General features: G+C 38.8%; 1 protein-coding gene across 2 annotated transcripts in view; it reads right to left on the bottom strand.

The window, feature by feature from the left end:
* Ptchd4 (patched domain containing 4) overlaps positions 1–19,745 on the bottom strand; it is a 179,131-nt gene that overhangs the window by 107,382 nt on the left and 52,004 nt on the right. For both annotated transcript variants that reach the window (XM_048442707.3, XM_048442705.3), the window contains exon 2: positions 12,127–12,607. In XM_048442707.3, the coding sequence (XP_048298664.1) occupies positions 12,127–12,607 (481 nt within the window). The remainder of the gene's footprint in view (positions 1–12,126; positions 12,608–19,745) is intronic.

The following is a 19,745-nucleotide window of genomic DNA, read 5'->3' on the forward strand; positions in this document are numbered from 1 at the left end:
AAATCCTTTACTTTGATTATGTGAGAAGCTTTCGGGAGGCATTACTACTACTGCCATACATGTGTGATGGAATAAGAAACATTGCATAAGAGACTCAATTCTCTTCTTGGGACTCATATTCCCATACAGTACTATATATTTCCTGATCTGACTATTTTTTTCATTCCTCCCAATCTCTTAAAAGTACTCTTGAAGACATACTTGCATCTGCAAGATTCCCTACTTCTCAAGTTCCCTTTTCAGATAGTGCTAGAGCAGTGGTTCTCAACCTGTGGGTCACCGCCCCTCTGTGGGGTGAACCATCTACTTACAGAGGTCACAGAGCAGATATCCTGAATATCAGATATTTACATTATTGTTCGTGACAGTAGCAAAATTACAGGTCTGAAATAGCTATGAAATAATTTTATGATTGTGGATCACCAAAACATAAAGAACTGTACTTGAGGATCACAGCATTGGAAACGTTGAGAACCACTGTTCTACTGTCTTGCTTTAGTGAAAACTGGCTTCTTTTTGTGTGTGTGCAATGATTTTAAGAATCACTTTCTAGTTCTAGTCTTTCTCCTCTTGCCACTGGGACTGAAGATCTTACAAATATCACCCTTCATCCTCATGATTGGTCACAGATGCCATTTTTTTTATCCTGTATGAAAACCCCACACATCTGAGTACATATTGCATATTGTACAAATTAGCCCTGGTATGTATTGGCCTTCTTTACAGACCCCAGGGACAGTTTCTCCTTTTGGTTAATGGTTTGTTAGCAATTCAGTGTACCTGTAGCCACCACAACTACTATCATAGTTTTTGGTGATCTCATTTTCCTTGGGATAAAATCCATTGTATACCAAGACCATTTGGTCCAATGAAACCCTAAAGCCCTCAGTCCTACACTTGTTTCCCATATCAGAAGGAACAGAGTGTGGCTATTTTCATTAGAATAACCTCTCCTGAAAAACGTTTGCAGCAAACACCTCTAGACTCTACTTTATCCTTCTTGCTCACTTTTATTATGATTCTAAAAGGACCACATCTTCCAAAGACTACCAGAACAATAGCTCTTGTTCCACACCCTGTCCTGAAATGTTATCCTGCCAAAAATCACCTCAAGATGTGGAATTCTATTGTCTCATTCTTGAATCCTGTTTGGCCCTAGTGATTGTTATGTGTCCAGGAGAATATGATGGTTTTGATGTGATGCAAGTTCTAGATGCAGGCCAGACTTGCATCTTCTGCATAGATTTCTTGAAATACATTTTCTAGGAGCTCCTTGATACTGTAGAAGTTGTCTACCTATTCAGAGAACACCATGGTGGTAAGGACACATTTACATGTTCAGCTCAATAGTCCAAGATGAAATCATCCTTCAGAGATCTAAGATTCAGTACCTGTTATATTAACAATGTCATGTTTGCTCTAGCCCAGCTCTGTCCAATGTGAGCACATGCTCCAAGATAGCTACCTATGAGTGTGGCCCAACACAAAGCTGAAAATTGGAAGTTATTATGCATGCATGTTTTTTTGGCTTTTTTTCTGATCAAATTCAACTTCTTCACCCAACTACTTGTGGCTGGGGGCTTAAGAATTCACATTCTTGCTCATTTGTTAGTTTATTAAAACCATGAGCACTAGCATCCATTGAAGCCATAGAAGAAATCTTCCACATGCAAGCTCCCATGTCTTCTTCAGCCCAACATATGCACCTGTCCTTCCTTGTATTACTCCTTCCCTTTCCCGTGGGCTGGCTAAGGCCCTATATAAACCCAGTGTCTCACCGGTACTCTAGAGGCAGAAACGTCTCTGCTCCTTTTATCATGCCCTCTTTTCTTTCTGTTCTAATCTGAAGTTTTCCCTCTTTTAACCATTTCTTACCACACATAAACTTTCTTATTTTCCATTTAAAACAAATAATGCAAAGATGGTTTACATTGTTCTTACGCATTGTCTGTCTTTTTCCCCATATCATTGAACGTCTTTAAACGACTCTTTCACCCTAAGCATTTCCCAAAGTGATTCTTGTCAAAGTAATCCCTGGTCTTCAGGTTGATGAATCAAAGGCCACTTCTCAGTTTCCATTGGAAATTAGGCATGAGAAGCTCGTAAGTTATTGGTATCTTGCTCCTCATGAAGACTGTCTTTACTTTGCTTCAAGCACACTATTCTTTTTGGTTTGCTGACTTTTCACATTATCAAATTATTTTTACTGTTCATTTTTCTGTATCATCCTAACTTCCCAGTCTTCCATATGCGAGTGTTCTAGGCTTGAGCCATAGACGTTGATTTGGTCCACAGTAATCTTTATAGTTGACTTTAGCAGATTTTCAAACTATTTCATATTACTAATGCCATGAGAAGTCACGAATATCTCCAGCTCCAACCTAAAGATGCTCTCTTTAAACCTGGATTCCACACAGTTTTGTATGTCTTGCCCAACTCACGTTTTTAAAGCAGGATGCCTAATGAATATCTCTGCCTTAACAGATACAAAAGTAAACTTTTGGTTATTTTCCCCTTAACATGCAGCTCATTCTCCCTGACCATCTTAGCAGGCAATGGCAACTGCAGTTATTCATTCCACAAATCTTGGGGTTACCCTTGACGCCTCTTTCTCCTGCATGGCATATGCAGTTCTTCAGCAAATCCTATCTCCTTGGCTTTTGGGTTCATATTCTGAGTTGAATCCATTTTTACCACCGTCTCTGCTCTGCTGCTCTGTCGTGCCATCCCTGCATCCCAGGGGAACTTTGGGATCACCTTTTGCCTTATTCTTGCACTTTTGCAGACTGGTTTACACAGAAAAATCAAAGAGTCTTTTTAAAAATGTGTCAGAACACACCTTCTTGTGGTAAAATGCTTCTGACAGTATTCTTTCTCACCAGATTAAATCTGAAGTGTTACCCTAGGGAATCTCTCTGTACCCCTTCTAGCCCTTCTCTTCAGTCGGCCGCTCACTCTACTCCACCCATCCACTCTTTCTTGTTCTCAGTTCCTCTTCTCATTTCCAGAAGCACTTTTCTAGATTTCTAGGTGGCTCTTTCTCTTACTTCACTTAGCTTTCTACTTCAATTTTCATTTTTAGACGAGCTTTTTCTCTGGTTACTCTTGCTCTTTATCTCGCAGGTCATTTAATTTTTATATCTTTGCATCATTTGCCAACAATATGGCAAAGTTTCTATTTCTTGATTTTGTTGTCCCACCTCTCCCTTCTCTTGGACCTATGTGTAAAACCCGTGAGAGTAAGGACTTGATTTATTCTACTCAAAACCTTTGAGTCTACAATCCTAAATGCTTTGAGTATAATAGTATTCAATAAATAACAACTGATGAGTAAGTGAAGGCAGGCTTTGAAACACAAACAAGCTTATAGCTATAAACCTTGAGCTTATCTGCAGAAACCAAGTTCCCTGTACATGACCAGTGTGTGCAGAGGACGAATGTGAGAATGCACAGATACAGAATGAGCAGAGAAATAATAGTGAACCAAGATAACACATAGTCCAGTCACTATCTATGGAAAGGCAGAGCACGGCACCTTTCTGAGGTATTTAGTTCCAATTCCCCCTCCATAAAGAGGGTATGTATGCATGGCAGGCAAATGAAAACCTTTAAAACAAAAAGGGAAACAGTGAATTTTAAATTTAACTGGTGGAATTCTCAGTGGTTTATTCTTGAATAAAAAAAGGATATTAAGCTTGAATCATTTAGGAGCTTAAAAATTCCAATTCTGGATTTTCTGAGTGTGAGAGACTTTGTACCTATAGCCATCTTTTATAAACCCAAATATGGAACATGTAACTTGACAAATAAAACTTTGCCTAAGGAAGCATCAAGAAAATGTATGAAAATGAGAATTAGCTTTTTAAAGGAAGAATATTTAGATACATTCTATGTACCTCCAAAATAACACTAGGGGCATCAAGTGGATCAAAAACACATAATGAATACAAGAGAAAAATACAAGGCTAAAGGCATGTCAGGTATGTGCTTTTTTGGTTTATAAAGTAGGCACCATAAATGACATTTCCAGTCTTGAGAATTAGCTTTGATGATGGTGAAGGATTTTGAATTGTTGCATAAGAATCCTTCCAGAAATATAGAAGAAATTGTCATAATTTTGTTGTTGTTTGCTTGTTTTCTTCTTTTCTTTGTTGACAATTTGACACAAACTTAGGTCACTTGGGAAGAGAGATCCTCTTGGAAATGTTCCTCCATCAGACTGGTGTGCAGGTAAGTCTGTGGGTACATTTTTAAACTAATGTAGGAGGGCTCAGTCAACCCTCATGGAGCTGCCCTTTGGCAGCTGGTCCTGGGAAGTGTGAGGAAGGTAGCTGGGAGTCCGTAAACTCCACAGGAGCAGGTATAAGGGAGTAACTGCTGAGGGAGTAGGCTGGAGACAGAGACCTCTGCGGGTCCAGGCATGAGTCTGGAACCTCTGAGGGGATAGGCCTGAGCCAAGACCTCCGTGGGTCCAGGAGCAAGTCTGGGATCTCCAAGGGAGTAGACTGGAGCCAGAGACCTCTGTGGGAACAGGCCCAGGACAGGGACTTCCACAGAAACAGGTCTGAGGCAGCGACCTCCCCTGGAGCAGGCCTGAGGCTATGGACTCCACAGGAGCAGGTACAAGGGAGTTACAACTGAGGGAGTAGGCTGGGGCCAGAGAACTCTGCAGGCCCAGGAGTAGGTACAAGGGAGCCACTGTTGAGGGACCAGGCCAGAACAAAAGACCTCTACTGGATCAAACATGAATTAACGACCTCAGAGGTAGCAGTCCTGAGCCAGTGACATCTGCTGGAACAGGCCCAATCCAGTGACCTCTGCCAAAGCAGGCTTGGGTCAGCAACCTCTGCCAGAGCAGGCCCAAGGCAACGACCTCAGCAAAAAGAGCCCTAAGCAAGAAGTCCTATTAGAAATACACCTGACTTCTGAATGGAAACAATAAAAGCCAGAAGGTACTAGTCAAGCGTTATACATACATTAAGAGACCACACATGTCAGCCCAGCAAATCTTTCAATTACCATAGAAGGACAAAACAAGATATTCCATGACAGAACCAGATTTAACCAAAATCTAGCGACAAACACAGTACTATATAAAGTACTAGTAGAAAAACAACAACCCAAGGAAGTTGGCTACATCAACAAAAACACAGACAATTGATGATCTCACAGTAGCAAAATCCCAAAGAAGGGAAAAACACAAAAAATAACATCACCAACAACAAAAACTAAAATAACAGGAGATAGCAATCACTGTCATTAATATAAGGTGACTCAACTCACCTATAAAGAGACACAGGATAACAGATTTGATACAAAAACAGAATCCATCCTTCTGCTGTATACGAAAAACATACCTCAACCTCAAAGACAGACATCGCCTAAGTGTAAAGGTTAAGGAAAAAATTTTCCAATCAAATGGACCTAAGAAACAAGCTGGTATAACTATCCTAACATCTAACAAAATACACTTAAAACTGAAATCAATAAAAAGAGACAAAGAAGGACATTTCATATTAGTCACAGGAAAAATCTGTCAAGAGGAAATCCCAATACTGAACATCTATGTCCCGAACACAAGGGTACCCTCTTATGTAAAGAATCACTTCTAAAGATTAAATAACACATTAAACCTCACACACTAATAGTGGGAGACTTCAGCACTCCACTCTCACCACTGGACAGGTCTGTCAGACAAAAATATTAGCAGAGAAATAAGGGAACTAACAGATGCTATGACTCAAATGGACTTAACAGATATCTGTAGAACATTCCATCCTAACATAAAAGAATATACCTTCTTCTCAGCACCTCATGAAACCTTCTCATATATTGACCACATACTAGGTAACAAAATAAACCTCAACAGATACAAAAAATTTGGAATAACCCCATGTATCTTATCGATTCACCATGTCTTAAAATTAGAATTCAACAGTATCACTAATTCCAGAAAGTCCACAAACACATGGAAATTAAACATTCCTCACCTGAAGCATCAGTGAGTCAAGGAAGAAATAAAGAAAGAAAAGACTTCGTAAAATTCGATGAAAATGACCACTCAACATACCCAAATTTATGGGACACAATGAAAGCAATGTTAAGAGCAAAGTTCATAGCACAAAATGCCTACATAAAGAAGTGTGGGGAAAACCCCACACTACTGAATTACAGACATTTGAAAACTCTAGAACAAAAAGAAGCAAACTCACCCAGGAGAACCGAAAGACAAGAAGAATTATCAAATTGAGAACTGAAATCAACAGTATAGAAACAAAGAAAACAATACAAAGAATCGATGAGACAAAGAGTTGGTTCTTTGAGAAAATCAACAAAATAGACAAACCTTTATCTGAACTAACCAATAGGGAGAGAGAGAATATCCAAATTAACAAAGTCAGAAATGAAAAGGGGGACATAACAACAGATGTGGAGGAAATCCAGAGAGTCATTAGGTTATATTTCTTAAACATATACTCCACAAAATTGGAAAACTTAAAGAAAATGAATAATATTCTGGATAAATATCACTTGCCAAAATTAAATCAAGATCAGATAAGCAAATCAAATAGACCTGTAACTTTTAAAGAAATAGAAACCATCATCAAAAGTCTCTCAACCAAGAAAAGCCCAGGACCAGATGGTTTCAGCACAAAATTCTACAAGATTTTCAAAGAACTAATGCCAATATTTCTCAAGTTGTTCCACACAATAGAAACAGAAGGAACATTGCCAAACTCTTTTTATGAGGATTCAATTACCCTGATATTCAAACCACACATAGACATTACTAAGGAAGAGAATTACAGACCAATCTCCCTCATGAACACTGATACAAAAATACTCAATAAAGAACTGGTAAATCAAATCCAATAACATCAGAAAAATCATCCAATCATCCATCAAGTTGGCTTAATCCTAGAGATTGCAAATATGATTCAATATATGAAAATCTATAAATGGAATCCAGCATATAAAGAACCTGAAAAATAAAACCCGCAAGATCATCTTATTGGGTGCTAAAAAAGCCTTCAACAGAATATTACATCCCTTCATGATAAAGGTCTGGGAGAGAGCAGGGACACAAGGAACATACCTAAACACAATAAAGGCAGTATACATACAGCAAGCCAATAGCCAACATCAAACTAAATAGAGAGACTCACAGCATCTCACTGAAATCAGGAACAAGACAAGGTTGTCTACTCTCTCCATACCTATTCAAAATAGTTCTTGAGGTCTAGCTAGAGCAACAAGACAACAAAAGGAGATCAAGGAGATACAAATTGGAAAAGAAGAAGTCAAACTCTCACTATTTGCTGATGATATGATAGTTTACATAAGCGACTCCCAAAATTCTTCCAAGGAACTTCTACGACTCATAAACACTTTTAGTAATGTAGCAGGATACAAGATTAACTTAAAAAAACAGTAGCCCTTCTTTACACAGATGATAAATGGGCTGAGAAAGAAATCATAGAAACATCATGCTTCACAATAGCCACAAATAGCTTAAAATATCTTGGAATAACTCTAACCAAACAAGTGGAAGATCTGTATGGCAAGAACTTTAAATCTTTGAAGAAAGAAATTGAAGAAGACACCAGAAAATGGAAAGATCTCCCATGTTATTGGGTACGTAGAATTAACATAGTAAAAATGGCAATCTTACCAAAAGCAAGCTACAGATACAATGCAATTATCATCAAAATCCCAGAAAAATTCTTCACAGACCTCGAAAGAACAGTACTTAGTTTTCATGTGGAAAAGCAAAAAACCCAGGATAGCCAAAACAATTCTGTACAATAATGGATTTTATGGAGGCATCACAATTCCTGACTTCAAACTCTTCTACAAAGCTACAGTACTGAAGACAGTTTGGTACTGGCATGAAAACAGACAGAAGAACCAATGGAACCAAATAAAAGACCCAGATATTAATTCACTCACCTATAAGCACCTGATTTTTGACAAAGAAGCAAAAAACATCAAATGAAAAAAGAAAGCACATTTAACAAATGGTGATGGCATAACTGGATATCAACATGTAGAAGAATGAATATAGATCCCTATCTATTGCCTTGCACAAAACTCATGTACAAATGGATCAAAGACCTCCACATAAAGCTGACCATGCTGAACCTCATAGAAGAGAAAGTGGGAAGTACACTTGAACCTTTTGACACAGGAGACCACTTCCTAAATATAACCCCAATACTACAGACACTGAGAGAAACAATTAATCAATGGGACCTGCTGAAACTGTAAAGCTTCTGTAAAGCAAATGACACAGTCAACAAGAGAAAATGGCAGCCTACAGAATGGGAAAAGGTCTTTACCAGCTTTGCATCAGACAGAGAACTGACCTCTAAAATATATAATAACTCAAGAAATTGATCATCTAAAGAACAAATAATCCAATAAAAAATGGAATACACACCTAAAAAGAGATCTTTCAAAACAGAAAACATAAATGGCTGAAAGACACTTATGGAAATGCTCAACATCCTTAATCATCACAGAAATGCAAATCAAAACAACTCTAAGATCTCATCTTACACCTATAAGAGTGGCTAAGATCCAAAACACTGATCACAACTTATGCTGGAGAGGATGTGGGGTAAGTGGAACACTTCTGTATTGATGGTGGGAGTGCAAACTGGTACAGCCCCTGTGAATATCAGTGTGGCGATTTCTCAGAGAATTAGGAAACAGCTTTCCTGAAGACCCAACAATGCCACTTTTGGGTATATACCCAAAGAATGCTCGATTGTACCACAAGGACAACTATGTTGTCAACTATGTTCACAACAGCATTGTTTGTCATAGCTAGAACATGGAAACCACCTAAATGCCACTTGACTGAAGAATGGATAAAGAAAATGTGTTACATTTACACAATGGAGTACTACACAGCAGGAAAAAATACCCGACATCTTGAAATTTGCAAGCAAATGGATTGGTCTAGAAAACATCATATTGAGTAAGGTTACTCAGATGTAGAAAGACAAATATTATATGCATTCATTCATAAGTGATTTTTAGACATAAAACAAAGAAAACCAGACAAGTAATTCACAATCCCAGAGAACCTAGACAGCAATGAGGACCCTAAGAAAGATATACATGGATCTAATCTCCATGGGAAGTAGAAAAAGACAAGATCTCCTGAGTAAACTGACAGCATGGGGACCATGGGAGAGGGTTGCAGGGGAGGGGAAAAATAGGGAGGGGAGCAGAGAAAAATGTATAGCTCAATAAAGTCAATAAAAAAAAGGTAGCTGTAGCTAAATGTCAGTTCGGAGAGCAAGTGAGTAAGCAGCATTGCTCCGTGGTCTCTGCTCCAGCTCCTCCTCCCTCTAGGTTTACTTCTCTGTGTGATATGAAGTGAAAATATAAGCCAAATAAACTCAGTACTCCCTAGGTTGCCTTTGGTAAAGCTTTATCACAGCAATAAAAAGAAAACTAAGACAGAGAGATTTCCAAGAGGTGTTGAGCTTCTTTCTATATTCTACTGATTTTAGACAACATAGCTTGGACCAAAGGCTTTACACCAACCAGCGTTCTGCAAATACTGGGCATTCAGGTGACAGATACATATTTATCAAACAAAATTTATTTATATTTTGCATCACATTCTCCTTCAGCACCTTCACAGCCATGTGTTTTCTGTGATTTGTAGCTTTGCTTATCTGATGCTCTGTATGCAAGACTGTGGTATTTCCTATCAGTAAGTCAATCTCTGTCTCTGTCCCGTTCTCTGTCTCTTTGTTCCTCTCTAGGATTAAAGTTTGGAGGTTAATAAAAACTCTGCAACTTGAGAGTGACAAAATTCTACATTCAACAGATGAGGAAATAAATAATTTCATAGCATCTTCAAATTTATTATGGAGTAGCCCAAATTCTTCATTGTCAATGTGAAGAACCAGATCAAACTAACATTACTGAGTGTTCAGTATAACACACAACACAAGCAGAAAACTGGGATGGAAACATAGTCTTGGCGAAGTGGAATTTTTAAAAATCTGTGTGTGGGTCTTTCTTTGGCATGCCTTTGGAGCACGGCAGACACATTCCTCTCAGAACTGCAGCAGCACCCTGAATACACACTGACCTGTCTGCTTATAGTCCATGCCCATGGTGTCCAGAGTGGATTTGTGGTTCTAAAGTTCAGCAGATAGGCACACAGTATGTCCTATACATCTGGACTTCTCGATAACACTAACTACTGTTGTTAGTGTTCTTGCTATTAGGAATGAAATATCACTTTGTCCTCGTAGGGCTGACATTATAATCGAGCATTACTATAGGTAGATTTTCACCTTATTTGTATAGAGTGTGTAATTCTATCCTTTTCTGAAAAGTATCTTTACATTCCACGATTAGGATGCCATTGGTTTTGACTAGGTTTGAGCAAGCCATGTCTTACTTGTGAGTCTTACTTTGTGATTCTTAGAAATCTTGTGTCATTTTTCAAGTCAAGAAGAACTGGGATATTTAGAAAAAGTAAAATACAGTCCTAGACTCATTTTTATCACTAGTGACAAAATATTTTATATAGTTTTGGATAAAATATTTTTATTATCTAATTAATATGCATCTGTGATGATATGCATAGTCCTAAAGACTCAATTGTGTGAAGCCAAGGGCTGTTTCATTTTCATTGTGAAATTTACTACACTTTTATACAATCTTACACACTAACACTTGTAGCTATTTGTGGAGTGTTCACTTTAAACTAGCATCTTTCATTATAATCTTTTAAATTAAAAAAATAAAATGTGAAGAGCTTCCATTATTATTTTATGAAAGAAGTAATGCTTAAGTTGGTTCCCAATGCTGACACATGACCTCAGTTTGTACAACTTGTGTGCCCCTTGTTCATTTACAAATATGCTTGTGAAGGTAGAAAGATATGGGTGCGTGGTCACCTAGAGAGCTTTCTGGGTGCATGGCCACCTAGAGAGCTTTCTGCATGCATATTTAGCATTTAATAATAAAACTTATTTACAAGTGATTTTGGGGGGGGGGTTTCAAGACGGTGTTTCTCTGTGTTCCTTTGGAACCAGTGCTGGAACTAGCTCTTGTAGACCAGACTGACCTCGAACTCAGAACTCAAGAGATATCTGCCTGCCTCTGCCTCCTGAGTGCTGGGATTAAAGGCGTGCGTCACCACCACTCTGCCATGACTGATACTAAGCTAGTACATCCAAAGCTATTCTTTGGATCTCTTGCTTGTGTCAGGTCACTAGGTCACCACCTGGAGGTTCAATTTCTGAATTATTACACACACAGTTATACCACATGGAACAGAGCCTTTTGAATATCACAAATATCACCATCATCTCTGCTTTATCGATAAGTCACACCCATCCTGTCACTGAGTCCCCACTCATGTCTATTCCCAGAAAATATCCATACACAGACATCACATACATGCATTCACACATGCATCATTTTTATAGTTAGGTCATGATTTATGTTTGGCTGAGAGAAAATTTATTATCTTAATTAAGGATAATTACTAATTATTTTCACCAGAGATAAATATATAAACTGGATAATATATCTATGTGATAACAGACAGTGGTTTTTTTTTTATTTTAAAGGAATTTTTTTTTACACAGGTAAAAAAATACAGTAGGTTCTGTGCAACACTACTGAATGAGATCGAGTTTCCTTAGAAGATCTCTGAAATTAAGACACATCAGTTGTTCTTAAACCTTTCATTTTCCACTATTTTTAACTATCATGTTAACTATCATTGAGGGTAACTATGATGGGGGAGGGCACAAAATCCTGTTTGAAATAAGCATCGACTCTCCTTAGTTTTATATCAGATAATTCCAATGTATCAGCTATGAAGAAACCGAGTAGAGAATTCCCATTTTACACAATTTAAAGATTTCTGGCATCATTAGATGAAAGGGAAGGATGATTTGATTTCTGTGTAATCTACTTTGAAGGCCTCAACAAGGTAAGACAAACCCAAACTCTAAGGGGAAAAAAAATTACACAATCACACACCAAAGCAAAACTAAAACAGATTTCCACCTGAGAAGTCAAGAAAGTACTCCCTTGCCCCAAACCGGCAAGTATCCGATTACCACAAGGATGGATAGTTACCCATGGCGAAGAAAGGGATTCCCAGCAGGGTAGAGTTGTATTTCCCATCTGTGACGAAGAAGATCCCAGCTGCAGTGGCGATGGAAATGCATACCGTGAGCACCCCCAGGAGGCCCAGGAAGGGCTTACTGCGCAAGCAGTCCTTCATGGAGCTGGACAGGGTGGCCGTGGTCAGGATCAGCACGAGGCTCACCAGGACCTTGCTTCTGGCCAGGATGCTGGTCTTATGAAAGTCTCTCCAGAGGCTAAAAGATGCCAGAGAGTACAGTTGAAGGTCTTGGTGCTCATCCTGGAGCTTCCTCAGAAGCTTACAGAACTCATTCTCCCACTTCTCCCCTATGAGGTCTTGAGTGGCAGAACCATAGGTCTGGAGGTAGTAGGTGATTTGAATGGCTCTGGCTGACTTGACCCGCTGGTCTTTGCTGTTTGGTACTTCCACTACCCCGCCCAGCTGGTGTCCAATAAAACTGTTCCTCCCATCCTTGAAAACAGAAAGAGGGGAGACTTCAGTTACCAGAAGGATGCACATTCCAAGGAACAGTTTCTTATTCTAAGTGAAGAAGCACACGGAATGCAAAGAGAGGTGGTGGTGGTTGTGGAATTGATGTGGGCGGAGAGGAGAGTCGGGATTTCAGTCTTAATCTTTTGGAGCTACGTGGGAAACCCTGCAGGACGAACCGGAATAAAGACGGTGGAGAGAGCGTCACAAAGCCATACCAGACTTGCCTCATGCGAAAAGGCTCATACATTTGGATTTCCCAAATGCTCTCACTCGGTACATTTTCTTCTATAGAAATCTAGTCCAATTGCTTAAGAGCAGATCAAGTGTATGATTTATGTTTAACTGTAAGAAAAGCATGGCATGAGGCTCACCCTTGGTCATGCTAAAGAGATGGAGTAAAATTTCCTTCAATGAGATACTATATGTGTCCTTTCCAGAACTCCTGTCCCTAGTCCTGCCCTGGTAAACCACCACAAAGTTCCACAGTGTCCTTGTTCCCTTTTCTGCCTTTTTCTATCAGATGCTGACCAGAATGTAAATTAGCTTTTATCTCCCTGGTACTTTGGGCTTCCTTACTTTCTGTAAAGCCTCCTTTCCCGCCATATATCTGACCTTTGCTCTAGCTTCAATAGCATGTTTTTTTTTTTCCTTCCTTCTTTTTCTAGTCTCCTCCTCTACCAGTTTCTGATATTTAGTTTGCCCTGGGTGTTTGTTCTTTTAAATTCTAAGAAAATTGTCTTTGAGCAACAAAACTTAACATGTAATCATCCTATATATAAATATGCTAAGTTTTCCAGTATCAACATAGGCACCAACATGCAAACAAGAGGAGCCTTACTTCCTTACAATTGCATGGTCAGATCAACAGTTCAGAAGAGGGCAAATACCTTTCTCAAAGCCTGTGTGGTACTGAAGCACTCCCTGCATGTGGTACCAGCACTTGCTGGGTCTGTAAATCTCCCCCTCCCCCGACAACACCTGAATCTGCCTTAGTCTTATCTTCTCCTATAGGTAGATTTTTAAAGGAAGCTGATAAAATTTTCGAATAGTATCACCCAATGGTGTCCAAGCTTCAACGCTGAGCTTGAGGAAGTGTAGATAAGATCATCATCCTAAGACTTGAATAAACAAAGCAGTCATTCTTCTTTAAAGCACACTCACTTAGAATTGTCGATTTTTCTCATCCAATGAGGGTGCTCTCTGACCATCATCACAAAACTTTAATCTATTTGGAAATATTATTTTTGTCACAGATGTCACGTTGGTGGTAATGGTTGATTGAATGTTGAGCCCCAAAGTAAGTTTCAGGATGGTTTATAGGGCTGAGAATACAGTGTTGGTAGCAGGTGAGTTGCAGGTACAAAAGAAAGTTTATCCTACAAGTAGTTTTTATGTGAATGGAGTCAGGAAACATGTTCTCACAAGGGTATAAAAGAATTGATTCTTAGCAAGGAACAGTTCCCTCTAGAGAGAGCAGTAGGCAAGGGCAGCAGAACACTGACCAGTGTGTTGACCATAGGTATTTACATGGAACTACCAGGCACCTAGCTAGCATTTGAGATAATTTGTTTAATCCAGACACCTAGATATGAGGCAATTGTTTGCATTTGTTTTAGCATGCACAAGTGTCCCCAATATTTCAGCATCTATTGTAAACATGAGAAGTTGGAGATATTTAGAGAATGCAAACTCAACTTGGAGAATGATCAAATGCTGAAAAAGAACACTATCACAGTCACTCTGTGTACCTTCCTCTTCATGTTTAATAGTTACAACCACCTTTAGAAACCAAACCACTGGACAGTGGTAATGCACTTCTTTAATCCCAGCACCCAGGAGGCAGAAGTGGTGGATATCTATAAATTCGAGGTCAGCCTGGTCTATAGAGTTAGTTCCAGGACAGCCAGATCTACAAAGAGAAGCCCTGTCTGGAAAAACCACCAAGAAAAAAGAAAGAAAGAAAGGAAGAAAGGAAGGAAGGAAGGAAGGAAGGAAGGAAGGAAGGAAGGAAGGAAGGAAAGAAGGAAGCCAAACTTGACCAAACCCAAATGAATAACTTATTTCCTAACAACAATTTGATTTGGTTGTATCAACTTGTACACAACTCCTTGGTGTATCAACTACTGCAATGAATCTTTGTAATCTTACTATTTCTTTTTTTTCTTAAAACTAAACTGGGACTGGAGAGATAGCTCAACAGTTAAGAACCCTGGCTCTCTTCTAGAGGACCCAGGTTCAAGTTCCAGAACACAGAAGGTAGCATATGACTATCTATTATTCCAGTTCCAAGAAATCTGGCTCCTCTTCTGGTCTCTACAGGCACATGACACTCACTTTGTGCACAGAACTACATGCAGGTAAAACACCCATAGAAATAAAAAGTAAAAAGCATAACATCAAACTGAAAGTCTGATTGTAGGTTTCTTTGTTTAAACCATTGAATCTTGCAACGATTGTTGGCAAGATTTGAGGAAAGCGATGTGAATCATACCTCAGAACTGAGTAATTGCGGGTATAGTTTGTTTGCTCACTAGTTCCAAATTGCTCACTTATTTGATGTAGTTTATCTAACTATTGACATAATATTTTGGTTCAATTTTTCTTTCTATAGCTTTGAAATTCTGTCTTTATTTAAATATGTGTGTCTGATCATCTGAGAAAGCCATACCCCAGAAGCTCTGTTTCTTTTTAAGAATGTGTTGTTCTGTCTTAGCTCCTTTCTGTCATAAAAAAACCCCAAGACCTCTAGGGATCTTTGGCAGCGGTGCAGAGAGTTAGGTTCCTCTCAGGTCTCACCTGGAGATTATAGTGGATAAGGAAGGCGCTGATCACATGTCTGGACAAAAATCAAAATTTTAAAGATGTATAGATTTTTAAATAGTCAAAATTTATTCGGTTTGACCAGCTGCCAACCTTCCTTTTGAAGTTGCCTAATTTTCATTTTTTTAAAAAAATAAAAGTACCTTATAAGAGATAGACATTCACTGTATCTTCCCTCATTATATTTAAGTAAATAACAGTAAATTACTAGTCAATGTTTAAATCTATGCACCTGTACAATATAAATGAGGTGTTTTGACATCCATCCCACTTGAAAACTTTATCGGATGGTTACAATATGTATATGCAGTTGGCTCAGCCAACCTATCCGCTACAGATAGGAGTAATGGGTACTTTAGAAACCCAGACATACACATTATGGGCATGAGAACATTCTACTTTTAGATAAGAGTGATAAAGAGTTTCTCTTCTCAAACTAATCAATCATTAGATGCTTCTAAGTAGGAGAAACTGAGAATGAATGCAGCAAATATTCTATTTCTTGAGAAACTTCCTTGAACTCATAGTATACTCAGGCAGGTTAGTGCAGTGAACTGCTCAGAATATCATGTGACTTGAGCTGTACCATGTAACTCCTTCTAATTGGGAGAACTAATAGGGAGACTTCTATGTAGTTCATTGTCTGTGTCATCTTCAGTTTTCTTAACTCAACAAGAGATATGAATATATGAAGTGATGATTATAGTATATAGAAGCAAGTTTTTGGCTTTCTAACTCCATGAAAAAACTACCTACACAAAGAGTTTGGAGAGACCTGAATGTCAGAAATGCTGTTCCTACAACTACTTGTACAATATATTGGTTATTTCAGCAGCAGACTAAGATCTAACTAGTCATGGGTAGAACTGTTTTTATTTGCTAGATGAGTGAGCCTGGACACGTAGAAAAGGCATGCCTGTTAGTTTCTACTTAGATCTGACACCAACTCCAATCCTTCTAAACCTTCATCAAGGCAGAGCAGAGAAACCACCTTGACTCGTATATGAACACTTATTTTAACTGTGGATCCCCCTGTCCAACTGTCTTCCTCTTTACCTAAGGCAGCCTGTCAGGTAAAATTATGCCTGGAGTTTGACTCAGCCTCCTCATTACTCATAGTAACTTCCCACACAAATTTTGAAATTTCTGTAAGTGTAGAAGTCTCGTTGCTATCAGTTAATGTTTTAAATGGTAGGGTGGTAGCATACTGGCTCCAGTGTTGCTCCATTTCAGTGCTGTATTGAGCTCAGCTGTCATGTCACCAACGCAAGATGGCATCAGGTCTCTGCTTAAATCATGGTCGCATTCTGCTCTTCCCCAATGTAGGCATTGCAGAGCCTGTTCAGACAATTGCAAATGAGACCACATCATCTCTATACCTGAACCCTCCACTGGTTTGTACTTACACTAGGCCTGCAACAGCGGCTCTTTATTAGAACTGCAGAGTGATGGATGGCCACAGCTAGAGATGCCTTCTGACCCTGTCTACTGTTCTCTCTCTTTTTCCTGTCTCCTCCTCTTCTCCCTGTTCCTCTTCCTCCTTGAACACATCACATTAATTTCCATCTTCAGGTTTGTGTCTGATGTTCTCATTGCTTTGCATATTTTCCCATATTCTTCTTAAATCCAAGACTACCTCCTGTTATGAATGTCTTAGCTTAAAACAACAACAACATCAACAACAAACAATTTAAATCTAATCTACACTGGGCACCCTGTTTCCCAAGGCCATTGCATTGTCCCGTTTTAGGAGCTCCCTGCTAGTGACATCTCCCTGAGATAATTGTATATAGCTATTCAATTGCTCCTTTTCTGTATCTTCAACTAGAGCTCACACTCACTGAGATCCATGACCTTTCCTAGTTTGCTTACTAATAACTTCCCGAAGCCTTTAACAAGCCCAGCCTCTGCATAATACTTGTTGGCTGAGCGAACTCACCTTTACGTGGAAACCACAAATCACATTACATTGCAGAGACTGTTTTGCTAAAATTGGGTAATTTGAATTATCCTTTTTCTCAATCTCTTGAGTTTCTCGTACCATGTCCCCGGCATATACTACTGTTCAGCATTCACTGTGCATCAAGCACATGTAGGGCAATAAGTCACTTGCAGTGACAGCAGACAGGGGGCCTCAGTGAGTGCAAGACAGCCCGTGAAGAAGCATTCGCATGCATTAGGGCTTGAAGACAAAGGAGGCAGGATGCTCAAAGAACTGCAGGGAGTGGTGAGAGGTTAGAGAGGAAATAGTGCTCCATCAGCACTGCCTCATTAACGGGAAAGGTTGGTAGTTCAGTATGAAAATATGGGTGAGTGTATTCAGGAGAAAGATTTGATGTACTTTTTTGAATTCTTACACTCACACACTATGGTTAAAGGTTTTAGAGGTCAGGATAACTCCGAAGCAAAACATCAGGAAATCCTGCAGGATTTCAGATTCTGGATGCAGCATAAGAAAATGCCAACAGAGACAGTCTCCAGTAGGTAAATTATTGCAAGGTGAATCAATAAAATCACAGGTCACAATGCTGTCTCCCAGCCATAAAGCAGCACATCAAGGTCTCTGTCCGGTGACAGCGACGCAGGAGAAATATTCCTGAGTCCTTTAGCTTGTGTTAAAAGCTACTGTTCTGTAGCCTTCAAATTACTTTCATACAGTCTATACCCCTACAGCAGAGGGGACTTAATCTCAGAATAAAGATCTGAGAAGATGTCCTCACAGAGATAAGAGAATGTGGAAATACTCTGTAGACAACTGTGCACAGCAAGAACTACTCAATGATGCTTTGACATGGTAAGGAAGCAAGCTGAGCATTCGTTTCATTGGATGCTGGGTTAACATCCAGATAGTTTATGACTATGAAATAATTTTGTCAGCACAGTTCCTGGCCAAGATTTCATTGATTTTCAATGAGGTAGATGCCGCAAGGATATTATAAACTTCTCAATGGCCAACTGCCTTTTATTAATGAAGAGTAAGTCTTCCAGCATACCAAGGAGCTAGTAACAGTCTTACAAGAATGATGGGATTTTGTTTCTTTCTACGAATAATACTTCCATTGCATTTGTTTCCTAACATATTTCTTTGTTTCATTTCCCCTTGTTAAATGTAAATACAAAATAGGATTAAGTGAAACCATCACTTATCTTGATTTTCCATCACAGGGTTTCGTATTTGGAAGGAATAAGCAAGTAATAAGAAAACAACTACCTACAAGGTATTTGATTAAAGAATAATAAAAAAGTCATTTTCTAGATGAGGACTTTAAAGCATTAAAATGCCCCAAGGAGAGAATAAATGCAATTCCTTTTGTCATATTTTAAGCTCAGAAAGTGCAGTATTTCAGATTGTTTTCCACAGAGGAAGGCTAAAAAAAATAAACACAAGATTTCTGTGCTACTTAAATAAAACAAAATATTAACCTATCAGAATATAAAATAATTTTAACAGAGCATGTTAGCATGTCAGTGGCCTGAGCTTGGTTGGAATGATTTAATTCAAGTAACAGACTCAAAGACAAAGGATCTTGATTTTGGTTGTCCTAGGCAAGTATTTCATTATTCTTGAGGAAGGGTTATACTAACATAGCTTCAAGGCACCAATGGGGTTAAAAAAAAAAAGTAAGCAAGCAAAAATAAGCTTGCATCTACAAGGGCAGTGGTGATAACTTCATTCCTATTGCAGGCTCCAAAGCTCACATTCCTAACACAGTTCTGCCTACTTTGGGATAATTTGTAAATGTACTTGAAAGAGAGAATGTGCAAAATGATGGTTATGTGAAAAGACTTGAGAGGCCACCAATGATGCTTATGGTACCAGCCACAATCATGACAAGGAGCATGAGTGCCTTAAGCTCATTGGCCATTGTAAGATTTCTTACTGCTTAACACCACAATTGAAGGCTCTGCTTTCCAGAGTCATTTCTATAGTTCGTAAAATAAAAGCTTTTAAGGTCTTGCAAAGGTCATATATGTTACTATAAGGTATGATTAGTGCTTAGATAGGATTGGGTATTGTTCTTATTAATGTGCAACACATGGGATATTTATATAATATTGTTTATTCATTTAGTCATTTAAAGTTGTTCTCCACTTCCCAGCAGGTGTCTAAAGTGTGCACAGACACAAGAATGTAGGCACAGGACCAGGTCATAGGAATGTAATTTCTACTTCTGCTACAATAAGCAGGTGTTTCCTGGTTTGTCTCTTCTCCAAGTGAAGCAAAAAAAAAAAAAAAGTTTAGCTTCTATTATCTCTGAAGTTCTGATGTATTCTTTGTTAAATGGTATCCTGTTTT

The sequence above is a fragment of the Myodes glareolus genome, chromosome 18 (assembly GCF_982192425.1).
Source record: "Myodes glareolus chromosome 18, mMyoGla1.1, whole genome shotgun sequence".
In the NCBI taxonomy this organism is placed as follows: domain Eukaryota; kingdom Metazoa; phylum Chordata; class Mammalia; order Rodentia; family Cricetidae; genus Myodes; species Myodes glareolus.